The sequence below is a fragment of the Halichoeres trimaculatus genome, unplaced genomic scaffold (genome assembly GCF_033239565.1).
Source record: "Halichoeres trimaculatus isolate MK-OKI-2021-1 unplaced genomic scaffold, fHalTri1.1 fHalTri1_scaffold_13, whole genome shotgun sequence".
Taxonomy (NCBI): domain Eukaryota; kingdom Metazoa; phylum Chordata; class Actinopteri; order Labriformes; family Labridae; genus Halichoeres; species Halichoeres trimaculatus.
Genome location: NW_027437191.1, coordinates 15,459,618 through 15,473,829, shown reverse-complemented (window position 1 = coordinate 15,473,829; position 14,212 = coordinate 15,459,618). Strand labels below are relative to the sequence as shown.

Here is a 14,212-nt window from a genome sequence, read left to right as displayed (position 1 = left end):
AAGTAAAGAGATTGGAATTCTTCTTGCAACAAGCAGATCCTTAACAAGGCTGAAAATATTTCACCTCCCTCTGTGTATGTGCTTTTACGCTATCTTTCTCTGTTTAAGGTAAATGCTGTGTTAAGCACTTTACTTTAAAAGGTCATTATAAAGCAACAGTGGGTCATATCTTAATGGCAGGCCATTGTTATCAAGAATAAGCCATGTTTTGTGTTTCTGATCATATTCTGGCGAACTCTGTGATTGTATCAGTTTGTAGAATGGATTTTGATACATGCTGTTTTCGCTAAGAAAACAAAGAAAGGAGTCTGAAACAGCAGGAAAAAAAGGCAAGAGAAGTTAAAGCCACAAAACTGGAAGTTGCAACTGAGAAACAAAACTCAAGAAGGGGAACAGAGTTAAAGGAAGAAATGGAGAGAAGATGTTCTGGATTAAAGATGTCGGCATGAATGTGATGCATGGAAATGAGCCACGTGAAACCAGCAGACCATGGACATTATAATAAAAAGACGTTGTTCCAATGATGTTTCCTGTCTGTTTCTGAAACGTAGCATGGATGTGGTTTCCGGTACTTCCAGAGCCAGCCTCAGGCCCCGTTTACACGACAACATTTCATTTGAAAACGCTGAAACGCAGTGAAAAAAATCTGCGTTTACACGGAAACGCTGAGGGACTGAAAACGCTGTACTTAGCATGCCAGGCCTGTAGTCAGCGCTGTAACTAAAGAAGCTGCTTTTGGAAGATCTCCACCGAAGTAGAGTTGAGCCAATCATCTGATGTATTGGGGAATACTAAGTGCAGAAGTGGAGCAACAGATGCACATTTTGTATAAAGACAGTCAGCAGATTCAGCAGACTGAGCAGCACAAGCGCAACACGGTAGTTCGCGATGATCGTAACAACGGTACTGTTGTACTGTTGTATGCGCTCGTGAGGAGTGGAATGTGACGTCAGCGTTTCTACTGAAAATGCCGGCTTACCGTTTGCACAGCAACGTGGTAGGCAGCGTTTCAGAAAAATCCCACTCTGGAGGCCGTTTTCAAAAGTTTGCGTTTTAGGTCGGCTGAAACGCCGTATCCATGTAAACGCGAGGCTGAAACGCAACAAAACTTTTGCATTTCACCTTAAAACCATTGTCGTGTCAACGGCCCCTCAAACAAGCGCTTGACAGACTTCCACGTCACCTTATTCTTTTGGGCCGGCAGGTGCTCCTTGGAGGGAATGCATGTGGCTTTTTAGCACTCTAGGTGGAGTCTGTTGGCGTCCATTCCCAAACTGCAAGGGGTGGTGTGTTGCAAATGCACGTCCACCACAGTACTAAACAAAAGTAAAATAAGTTTGCATTTTTTTTCACCATTTGCAATTTCTTTTTTCACCAGTTTCTCTTCTCTGCTAAGTGTAGCTGCGATGTCATGCAAGGAATTGATCATCACATGGTTGTCACGGTGATCTCTGTGTGATGACTTATATAAATGCCAGGATTTTAGGAGCTCCTATTCGTCCGCCATATTCTCCATGCATCTCAGTTTAGCAGTCAGAAAGTTTCCAATGTGTGTGAGCCATCAGCTTGAAAAGGGCCGCATGGGTGGGCAAGGCTGCTGAAATGACTTTATTCGTCCACACAGAGCTGTGTGAACCTTGTGGATGTGTCAAGCATAAACCAAGCTTAAGGAGAAAAACAATCGAATGCTACTTTCACCTGATTTGATTTAACCATTGGTTGAAATGGTTGGTTTAACGGAAGTATTAAAGCTTAGCCCATTGCACTCACTTTTGGGCACTTGGAAATCAGCATGGGATGAAGAGTGACGCGAGTTGGCTTTCTACTGATCAGGAATGTGTCAAATACCCATGATCAGCTTGTGCTAACATGCCAAGTCAGGTGCACGGCTCTCGAGTCTCTCCCACACAAAGAAACACGATGCTGGAGGTGGTTGCTGGGCTAGTGAATGTGTTCACATAGTCATGGTCAGTGGGTGTGCACTGCCGCTGACACTGGTCCAAGAAGGAGGAGCCCAGTTTGAAATTTGTTTTCCTACCTTTAATATTAGGTTTCACCTAATATCAAAATATCTTTATTAAAATATTTGGGAATAATTATGTCACTTTGATTGTTTTTAGTCTTGCCAACTCATTTACATTACTGGTGTAAAACAGAATATACAAGCTCCACATTAGGCTCATGTACATGATCTATTGTTGCCTTTGTGTTGCTGTTTGTCTGTGTATTCTTTCAAGCTCCTCAATTGCTACTAGAGGGAATTGAGAACATATTCTTGTAAGTTAAAGTGAGGATAAACCAGTCAACTGACTGATCTGATCCCATTCTTTTAACATACCACTCTAAAGGTCAAAGGTCACTGAGTTTGTGAGGAAGGACTTGGCTTGTGATTCAAGGGACCCCCATCCTAGGGTGTTTGTGTGCTGAGGATCCTTTCAAGAGTTAACGAGCTAGAGGGAATTAGTGTTTCTGTGATAACCTTTCAGACTACTGGGTCACACAAGGCTGAACCAGCACAGGGTCCTAATGATTCTAGGAAAATCAGATTCATGAAACCGCCACTGGCCAACACACATGCTCGCTTCTCTCTTTTTAGCCTGGGTGTAAACAACCGAAAGACGCCAGTGGTCTAATCCAGATCACAGCGGCAGTTTAACAGAGCGGTCTGGAGAAACTACATTCACAGGAACTCTTGATTACAGAGTGCCAAGTGTTGAGTGATTTCTCTGCTCCAAGCCAACATTAGACTCTTTAGACTTGATGGATGACATTTTTGCTTTTTTAATGAACACCTTTTTGAATAGGATTTAAAGCAAATCATTCAAGTATTATAACATTGGAACTTTTTGGAACTTTTCTCAGAAACGTTTTGTAGCTTATCCAAACAAGTTTTGCACGTTGCACGTTCCTTTCAGTCTTTTCAAATAAAAGGGGACAAGAGAAACTTGCTTTCAGTTTAACTGCTATAGGATCAGTTAGACTTTACTCTCGAACTAATCAAGCCTCATTCTTACGACTGTCATATGCATAGGGTCTTATAAAGAGAGCATGTTATTGTCCTGTGAACTGGGTCATGCTAAGCCTCAGAGTTAATGAGCAGGCATTGCATGATGGAGTGAGAACGATAGGCTTCACGAAATAAAACAGTGTGTCATCAGAAGCTACATTTTGAGTGCTTGAGCGAGGGTGGTTCATTTGCACATCAGCATCTGAGTCACATCCATTTCAACGAAAAATGTTCCTTTGTGTTTTTTTTTTTCTCTTTTTGCAGGAACTTTCATCACGACTACATCCAATCTGACTTTTCATGATTGCAAAATGTGAAATGTGAATTGTGAAGCTTGGGTGTGAAGAAGTTTTTTTTTTTTTTTTTCCATTTCATTAGCTCTTTGTTTAACCATGTCTTAGCAGGAAAAAGTAAAACCAGTTTGACCATGGTTTCATAATGGAGTACTCTGTTGTTTTCAGTGGGGGTTGTCAGGATACTTAATGAAAACTGGGTGTACAACAAACATTAAGAAAGTCTAATCTATGCATCGTTCTTAATGAGGTTGCATCAAAACATATTGAAATCACAAGTTACACATCGTTTTCCCAACTGTTACACATGCACTTCTGAACATTTTTGATTGATGGCTGAAAAGGTGTAACGCCTTATATTGACTTCAAGCTGTTTTTTTCCCTTTATCCTCTGGTGGAATGTCAACATGGAGTTAGCCTAAGCTAATGTGTCACCAAGTGACAGTAACATCCACCGAAAGCAAGTTGGTGGGGCGATGACAAATTTCACGTTGAGCACAGCTTCTCAGCTCAACAGTCTTTCCAGTATGAGTGTGTGTGAAAGATTATTCTGTAGAACTCCAGGTCCTGTGAATATCCTGTTAAAATAAGTTGTCTATTAGTAAAAGCCACTGGAGGGTCTTGCGGTCTCTGATAAGTTCTGTTGGTTGATAACAGCCTACAACAAACATTAAAACCATTTCTCAACCAGAATTGCTGAGACAAGTACAAAGTAAGAACATTATGTTGTTGTTGTTGTTGTTTTTTCCTGAAGGATAATACAAAACCTTTATCAAATAATCTAACTCGACTCCAATGAACCATGTCATAAAGAAAGCTTGCATTAGATCATAAATGAATGAAACAACTGGGATTTAATGCATAAAAGAGTCTTGGTTACCTCATCAGTATTGCATTTCAGTTTACTTATCTCATGTTTCAGCTTTGATCATAGACTGTGAATATATGGATGTAGTGAGTGTCCGTGATGTAACCCATTTATTTCTGAAATGGAGTTTTGAAGACTCTTGTTGGCAGAGGCCATATTGGAAATGCTGAACCCGACCTAGCATTTGAGTTGGGAGAGGCAGGCCGTCTTTGCAGAGAGCTACAGAGTGCTTGCTAAGTCAGCCATTCCCTCATGGGCAAAACTTGTAATTACATTGGAAATAAGAAGTTATGATAAAAAATATTTCATTAATATGTATTTTTGGCAACTTGATTTGTAGCAGTTCATAGTTTTACTTCCATGCTTACACACAATCCAGACTCTCAGAATATTTTGGACAATATGTTTATTGTTTGGATGAAAGACAAACTTTGACCAGCTCCGCTCTTTTTAGATTTAAAATTCTTTTAAGTTTTAGCCACATCAGCCAACTTTGTTTAAACATGATTAGACTGGCTCAGGATGAAAAGGGCAAAGTGAAAGTGTTTTGGTTGCTGAAACATTACATAACTAATAGATTAAATTAAGTAAAGCACACAGTGTTTTGTATCCATCTCATGGGTAGTAAAACTGACATTTTTGCCTTTTTAGTGCGGAACATGTGTGGCTGTCTTATACAACATCTCATCCAGAGTACACACTTCCAGTTAATGAATCTTTCAAAGTGGATGGCGCCTGGCTTCTCTCTCTACTACTTTGTTTACTAAATGATGCAGCCTCACACTCACAGATGTTTGTGTGAAAGCAGCTTAGAAGTTAGACATCTGGTTTGTTACAGCCTTTCCTCACTGGGTTGTCTGCAGTTCTTTTTTAAAGTTCTGTGAACACGGTCAGAGGTCTCGAGTGCAACAGCTGTTAAATCGTTACATGTGCTTTTAGTCAGCCTGCATGTCTGTGATGTGTCTGCAGGTGTACTTCTAAGAGGATATTTCCTTTAAATCATAAGATTTATCAACAAGAATATTGCTCTACTTTACCAAACAAGTCTTTCCATGAGTTACCGGCTGAGATTCTCACAGAAATGTCAGACTGTGTTTCAGATTCAATCAAACTTTCAGGGTAGGTTTAGTTTGTTTAGAAGAGAAAACAAAAGAAAAAATATTTTCCAGGAATTCTGCTGTAAGGCTTTTTTTAATGTGTACTGGCAAAATTTGTGACTGTTTGCTGAGCTTAACGCAAATACATTTCCAGTATGTCATTTACAGTGACTTTTGGTTCCACTTCACCTGCTCAAAAAGAAACTGAAAGTTTAAAAACATGACTAGACATCCTGTCTGATTAGACACTTGTGTTTTCACACCATATCTTTTATCTGCTGTGATGACACCACAGTGTTCCCAGATCTCAGTATCTGGTTTAGTGCATTGGCAGCTGGTCAAAACAGGATGTGCACGACACCACTACAGACCTTTACTGAGTAACAAGTTTGTGAAGTACTTTGAAATAAGTGTGTTATTATTCCAAGGAAATGGTGAATACTTTTGGATTCAAATGAAAATCTCTAATGAAAAACATATTCAAAATGTTTCATGTGTTGATAATTAATGTCATGTGTTTTTAGCCCGGGGGTGCAGAAGTCTTATGCTCTGCTGACTTTGGTTATACGTTGTTCATCCATACACCCTCCTCTTCAGTATAAGAGATGGGAGCTTCTTTGGACACAGGAATAAATCTGCCTGAAATGTTTTACACACTGGCACCCAACAGGTGGCAGCAAAGTAATATGATCCATAAACTGGGCCATAAGAGGCAGGGTATGCACAGTCAATGACATACTTAGGTATTGTAAAGTAAACCCAGTGCAGACTTGCAAAAAGTTCCTGAACTGTCCACTTAAGACTGGCCGTAAAAGCAAGGGCAACCTCCAACTACAAAACTTTTCCTAGGCCATTTTTTTGATAAGAATAAGAAGAATCTTTAGTTCCTACATAGTTAGGGGTTGTGGTTTTTCAGACTAAGACTGTGTCAAATAAGGCTCCTCCATAGCTGTGCCTTAGAAAAATAAGGGGTCACATCACTAAGTCCGTGTCCATGTCATAACTAATGGCTGCAAAACATACATGTAAGAATTTGTGCTGGATGTCAGTCACCTAGTTAAGTGCTGAGGTAGCCAAAGCTAATGGAAAGCTGAATTGACCAATAGGGGGTGTGATTAAAGTCAATCTATAGAAAATGGGGATTCACCGTAACAGATAATGAGATCCTGGCAAAAATGGGTACAGGTTTTACCAATTTAATCCCTCAGACTCAACAATTGTCTGAACTTTGGCAAAATTCTAAGCTCTTAATTGAGTTTTGCCTTTTGATCAGTTACATCCACATTTTTAGTGACCTTGAGTCATAACTGGGGTCATTTATTGTACAAAAAATAATTGCCACTGTAAAGTTATGATTTGAGTTTCGTCGGGGATCAGGAGTTCTAAATATGTGATAAATACCAAAGACAAACATGCCAAGACTTAAATGTACTGAGGACTCTTCAGTTTGTACACCGGTGGCAGCAGGTTTATTCTGCCTCCTCCTACCCATAAGGTGTTCTGGGGCCTTCAGCAGATCTGTGAATGAGTCATCCAGCCCTCCCCGTCCGTATGAACCCAGCGCCTTCTAGTGGCAACAGAGGATGCTGCATATACTTATGACGGGCATAAAGTATGCGAGTCCACAGGCAGAACAAAGTCTAATCAGCTGTTTTTTTTAAAACAACTTGAAGGAGCGAGAGTGCGTTCAGCTACAGCCAATTAAAACTAATCCAAGTATCTCAAACGCATATATCCATCCGCTGACATGTTTGATTTCAACATGTGGAGTGAGGACACAAGTCTTCTCACTGTCTCTGTCTCTCTCTCCCTCTCTGTGGATCTTTGGAGCCCAGAGTGGACGGGAGGTAATCCCCACCATGTGAGTGGGCGGTGCGGGTACCGGAGGCGTGTTTTTTTCCTTTCTTTTTTTTCATTATTCAAATGCCGCGGTACCTATAAAAAGAGCGCCTGCGTGCGTCAGATAGTTTTCTCCAATGGGTAAAGGTGACTAACAACGAGTTGTCTCTCTCTGTCGCCGGCCCGGTCGCATCCTAACGGCAGGGAAAGAGATGATGCACGACTCCTGCGGTGTCCAAATGGCGAGGGCGCTGAAGCACGCAGCGCTGTGCCTGATGCTGCTGCCCCGCTTCCTCCTGGCCGCCGTCATGCTGTGGCTCCTGGATTTCTTGTGCATTAGGAAAAAAGTGCTGCTGAAAATGGGAAAAGGACAGGACAGCCCGGACGACCCGCCGGTGTGCGTCTCTGACTCCAATAAGATGTTCACCTTGGAGTCTCTCAGGGCGGTGTGGTATGGACAGAAACTAGACTTTCTAAAATCTGCGCACCTCGGGAGCGCTGCGCCCAACACTGAGGTGATGCTGGTCCAGGAGCGGAGGCAGGTCCGGATCCTGGACTGCATGAAAGGGAAGAGACCGCTCATCCTCAACTTTGGCAGCTGCTCCTGACCGCCATTCATGACGCGTCTGGCGGCGTTTCAGCGCATCGTGAGACAGTATGAAGACATTGCGGACTTTTTAGTAGTGTATATTGAGGAAGCCCATCCGTCGGACGGCTGGGTGAGCACGGACGCGCCGTACCAGATCCCCAAGCACCAGTGCTTAGAGGACAGACTGAGAGCCGCCCGGCTGATGCTGGCTGAGGTGCCGAGCAGTAACGTGGTGGTGGATAATATGGACAACTCATCCAACGCCGCGTACGGAGCCTACTTTGAGAGACTTTACATCGTGAGGGATGAGAGAGTGGTGTACCAGGGTGGCAGGGGGCCAGAGGGATACCGGATTTCTGAGCTCAGGAACTGGCTGGAGCAATACAGGAACGATCTGGTGAATTCCCAAACAGCCGTGCTCCATGTGTAGTTTGAAGATGCTGAACTGCCTGCTGCTCTCATTCTGCTTCAACGTCCAACTCACAGTGCGAGATATTCCGATGCTGCTACCAGATGTTCACACATGACGGGACATGTTGTTTTTCCTGCATACGGACATTCAGGACTCTTTGACAAATAGCCTAAAGTCATGTTAAAGCCTGTAACTGGGCTGTAGGCTGTTACATTGTGTGTGTTTGACCTTAATTGATTGCTCATAGCGATTGTCTTGTTTTTTTTTGTATGGAAACTGGATTCAATTAGTGATCACTCTATTTTTCTACAATACTGATGCGCGCGTGCGTGAGTGTGTTTAAGTGTACTTGTGTATGTGTGTGTATGTGTGCGTGCATCCAGGCGGATGTCTCGCGCCGGTGTTTCTGTGAAGTTCGGTTTTTAAAAGGCAAAGCCAGAAAACCGACACTGATGTTTCTGACACCGGCAGCGGGTTTCATGTCAGCCAGATGCCTTCATCCATGATCGATTGCCAAACGTTGTAATGTTGAAAACAGTGTAATGAACAAAATGTTCCTAATAAATGACAAATCACACATTGATGATTTCACTGCCCACTGTGAAAAGAAACACGCTGAAGTTGTTTATTGATGAGTTTTCATTGAAAAACAGGCAGAACTGAGGTGGAAACTGCCTGTTTTTAAAGCCAATTGTAATAACCTGAGCCGGGTGACGTCACACCTGCTTCTCGTGCAGTTTCTCGGGATGTTCCAGGATGTTCATTTCGACGTTAATCCGTCGACTTTTACTTTTTGTTTGCTTTAGACTCGCCTCCTCTGACCCCAAGCCCCTGTAACCAGCCTAATTTAGCTTCATTAGTGATTAGTGATGCTCCATTTGTTTAGTAAATTACAGCAGAGTGTAAATGTGTCCTCGTGACGAATTAGTTTTCCATTCACTCCCTCATTAAGTCACTTTAATCTGACACACAGGTGATAAGACAACAGGGTGTTTAAGTTTTAACACAGTCATTTCCATGCGGATCTTTTGTCTCTAAAAAGAAACAGAGTTGATCATTATTATGGAGCAGTGATGATGGAGAAAAAACAAGTCATGGGAGAATAAGTTAAAAAAAAACTTTGTTTATTAGAAAATATTAATTTAATATAATCACTATTGAGTTTAAGCATTCCCCCTTTTGGCATCTAATATGAGAAACTGAAATGAATCATTACTAATCTAATTCAGGGAAGAGATGCTGATCATAGTGAGTGAAAGGCATACATACATTCACAGCGTATCATCACAATTGCTTGATGCTTAGAGATCATACATGAACAGACAGATCATATATCGTACAGTGCTGTACATTTTCTATATGTGGATCAGTCCAAGAAACAAAGAAGGCTGAGCTGATTAGGGGCTGTGAGGGAGCGCACTTTAATCCATTTATCTTTATCTCTCTCTCTCTTTCTCTCTCTCTCTCTCTCTCTCTCTCTCTCTCTCTCTCACACACACACACACACACACACACACTCACTTTCTCATTAAATCTGGAATCTCTCCAGTTTTAACTCCCTCCCCTTTCCCCCCTGTCGTTGACACATATACATGAACATCACCACACACACACACACACACACACACACACACACACACACACACACACACACACACACACACACACACACACACACACACACACACACACACACACAAACAGCCATATGGAATCTATATTGCAGAGCCAAGTGATAAAACAAAGATTTAGCATAACCATGGATGCAGAAAGAGGGGAGGGGGGGGTTAAGGGGTACCAGCCCCCAGTACTGCTGCACTCTCAGGCACTGAAGTACGCACAGTTTTAACAAACAGTTATAACAGTTCATGGTCATTTTGGGGGGGGGGGGGGGGGGGGGGGGGGGGGGGGGGATAAGGGTGCCAAGAAGAATCACTGGTACAAAGGGCTTTTACATTTTGATATGATTCACCAGATAAAAAAAACTTGTTAGCCAAACTATGTCACATGACATTTATGCCTTGAAAACAGGGATTTTATTTTAGGAGAAATATCTCCTGAAGTCACAGAACACAGTTTAAATTAATTTAGAATCAAAGTTTTAACACACTTAGCTCTTTTTTTACTGTCTTCTGAATTTCACTGTTTTGCCCCTCCCCTTTGACCCAGTCCCTCATGAGACTGTGTATATTGAGCCAGTCATCTCAAACTAAAGCTAGTGATGAGACAGCAACAGATTGTCAGGAAGCCTCACTTCTGACACGGGGTATCTGAGTCCAGTCTGCAGAGTCGACATGAGCCAGACTTGAGCTCCTCTCACAGCTACAGAGTCCAAAAGTCCAAAAGTCCAATATGCAAAAGTTACCCCTGCTTGAGCCGATTTAACCTTAAACTAAAGAAGTTCAATTTTCCTGACTGGATTTCTGATGACGAAAAACTTAAAACATTTGCAAGGTCTTTGATGTGTGTCTCAGGTCAAACAGATTTTCTTATCAGAGCATTCCCATCATGTCAGTGTGTTAGATCTACTTTTGCCTGAGTGGATGCAGTCACCAGCCGCAGCGAGAGACAAATTGATGTCCAATATGCGGCAGAACCAAATAATAGAACACCTTGCACATACTCTATTCAGTTTAATAAAAGTCTGTAAAGAAGATGAGTGATGCGATTTTGGTCCTTTCCAGGCAGAGGCAGGAAGCATCACAGTGGGCAAAATTTTGACAGATAAGGACAGAATTATGTTGCACTGCATTTAAATGAGCTGGTAAAACACTGTTTGATGTTTGTCTGAGTTAGCAGAGAAAAGACGCTGAGAGTTTTCCCTCTGCCTTGAGAACAATTACCCAGTTTTTGCTCAATGTGATTTTGTTGCTACCTTATAACTTTGCTTTTGAATACAGAAAACATTGAGCTCAGATCTTTTCCAGACATCAAGACTACTTGGGAGAAACACGTGATTGCACATTTCATTCAACTTTTGGCCTCTCTGCTGTCAGGAAGAGAAATGTTTCTGCAGATAACTTGAGGGTCGTTGTGCCTGACAGTGATAGCCTTGTCTTTTTCCGCTTGACTTTTTCTGTTATCAGTTAGACCCAAGTCACTGCTGTAATTTTTAAAAAGCTCTTTGGTCAGACATCACTGATTGACTGACCGTCTTATCACCGTGTTTCTGCCTGGAGGCTTGTAATTCATTTCAAAAGCAAGGTTTACACAGGGAAAAAACACCCCCATCCCCACTTCAGCATAGAAACAGTGAGAGAAGTTTTCAGCGCTGACGCCGTGTTGCACGTCAGCTATCGTGCTCCCAGCTTACCCCTCCCCGTATACATTTATGCAGTATGCCGCATTAATGTATGAGGACTGCATAGCCATACGGTACATGCATGTGAAGAGATAATGAGATTTAACTGAGGCATCACGAAGCCTGAATACATTAAAGCCACACAGCGGAGACTGCGAGGGCTGCGTGCAGGGATGCTGGGAGGTCATTGAGGTTGAAGTTGCTGACACTGTACCCTCCTCTGTAACCAGCATCATTGTTCCTGCATCATATCACACATACAGTATTCTCCCAGGGACAGCCAGTCACGAACTGCTGGTGGAGAATATGTGTAAAAGAGGTCATACATCATCGAGATATGTTCCCTCAGAGGCCTTCACATGCAAAAAAAAAAGTGTTTGAGCTGCAAAACAGATACTAAAGCTCTCTGTCAACCATTGATCTAATGTGTTTTCTGGTTTACAACAAGATGTACAGTAACTTAACATTTTCCACATTTAAATAAATTCTCTTCCAAATGTGTTGTCCTACATTTGAGGCTGAGGGGTTTGTTCAGCATTCTTCATCACCACACGTTGTAAGGATTTTAAAGATAGCTTTGGCTACCTGGCTAAATCCAGTGCCTCTTTCATCGCTAGACCTAAGCTACTGAAGTTAGAATATCTTTCAGATGTTAATGTTGTTGTTATCAAAAAAGTAACTGCTAGAGAATCAAGTGAAAAACAATATTTAAGTGTGTGAAGTCATTCAGACCACTTATTTCTGGGTGGTTTTCACCCTGGCAAATGTATTTTACACGATTTTCATTGTGTTGGATTTGTCTGAGTTCCGTGGGTCCTGAGTAGCTTCAGGCCACTTACTGATGTCATCAAAGGTAGGCGTCTTTTCCTGTTACCGTCCCTGTTTTTTTTTTTTTTTTTCAGAAAGGATGTGTTTGGGTAATATATATACATATTTATATATTTACCATTATTTAATATTTGAAAAATAGTATCTTTTTTTTAACCTTCACCAAAAAAGGCTCAATTAGTTTTATTAAGGCAAATTCCATTGATGACTCTGACTTTTCACAAATTTTCCAGCCTTACTTTTGGGTCTTCTTATGTCACCTTTTTTCATTTAATGAGACTTTGAGTATGGAAATGTAAAAGAAGAGTAGTTCAGTTTGCCATGTATTGTACTTCAATATAATTTGTTGGTTACTCTTTGTACGATAGTGTTCTATGGTTAAGGGCGTGGCCACACTGACCATCAGTAACCTGCCTACGCACCCTTAAGTCCAGGTACACTTCATGCTCAAGTACAAGCATGCATATGCATCGAGGGCATGACGTATAATCCATGGTGTATGACTGCTGTGACCGCTCCTCCCAGCAATCATTTTAAATAGGGGTGGGGGTGTTAGTGGGCTGTGTCGAACCAAAACATAATTAACATGAACCAAAAAGTGATAAAAGTTGTAGCCATGTTCTCTGTTTTCTCCATTATGCTGCCGCTGATGAGACCGCCCTTCTTGCAAACAGACACCTAACGATCCTGGTAGTGTGACCATGTGCCGCATTGGCCAGTGGGGGAATGGTGCCACAGGGAGCCAATCATGCTTGAGTATGGCATAGCATGGATGGCTAGTCTGACCGTGCCCTAAGGAGCTATGCACAGAGACTTTCCAAAGGTTTGTAAATATAAGATTCTTAGTCCTATTTCACTGAAAAAGCAACAATAAATTTCAAACTTCTGTTTGAATAATGTCTAAAACTAATGTCTCCTTCATTAACCTAATTTCAACATGTGATCTGATTTAATTCTTCTCATGTTTTGACCTTATTTACTGAACAAAGAAAGGATGACATGACAACTCACCAGAAGTGAAGCCAAACATTTGGACCTCTCCGCACTGACTGGCTGCAGTGTGATGCATAAAGCCTCCCTCGACCCTAAAAGGAGATTAGAGAAGAGTCAGACATTGAAGTGATCATTTTTCTGGCATTAATTGCTAATCATTACAAAATCATCATGATCGACAGCTCTATAGACAAAAGCAGATCCAGTGACCCTGAAAACCAAATCAGCACTTTACAGGCAACCATCCTACTATTACTATGTGTTTGTCTCAGATTAACAGTAGAAGTTGTCCTGCAGTTCACCAGACCATGGGTTCACCATACCTTATAGCCCAGGGCCAGTAAAAGTTATGGAGGGCAAGTTTGTTGATTCTTCACTAGCCAGCCCTGGTCAGTGTCTGCTAATTAGTCACTGTTTTTTTTTTTTTTTTTACTTACGTCTGCATTCTCAGGTAAGATTGATTAGAAAGTCTGTCAGTCTTTCAAGTTAGTCTATTTTTTTATTGCTCCTAAATATAGATTTCTAGACATGTATAACTAGTCAAAGCGTTTGTCCAAATCTGGGGATGTGGAGAAAGGATGAAAAGCTTTGCTACAGACTGAAGCCAAGAGCGAGCTCATTGCCGTTATGGAGCTAACATTATAATGTAAGCAGCTAAATACAAGGTAAATTACGTTTCCTTTTTGAAGTCTCTAGAATTTAAGTAAGATCCCACTGCTTAAGTCATTGTTGTCATTGTGGTGACAAAGTACAAGAGGCAGGCTTTACATTAGAGGATCATCAAATTACATCACCAGCATCAAATGAAAGGTCTTCCAGGGAATCATGTTTCTATAGGGGCCAAGAGTTTGGTATAGATGCCTCTTGTGACAATACACAATTTGAGGTGTGTGTTTGTGTGTGAGCAACAGTGAGGCCTTAAGGTGATTTCCCTTTCATGACAAAATAAGTGCCACCCAGGAACAAACCATTTATCATGTCAGTG

General features: G+C 41.6%; 1 protein-coding gene across 1 annotated transcript; it reads left to right on the top strand.

Annotated features, from left to right (window-relative positions):
• The first annotated feature begins 7,122 nt into the window (after positions 1-7,122).
• Positions 7,123-8,682, top strand: LOC141801919 (thyroxine 5-deiodinase-like). Its single transcript, XM_074685256.1, has one exon. It carries the CDS (start codon positions 7,317-7,319, stop codon positions 8,121-8,123), a length of 807 nt encoding a protein of 268 aa, XP_074541357.1. The 5' UTR covers positions 7,123-7,316; the 3' UTR covers positions 8,124-8,682.
• Positions 8,683-14,212: the final 5,530 nt, after the last annotated feature.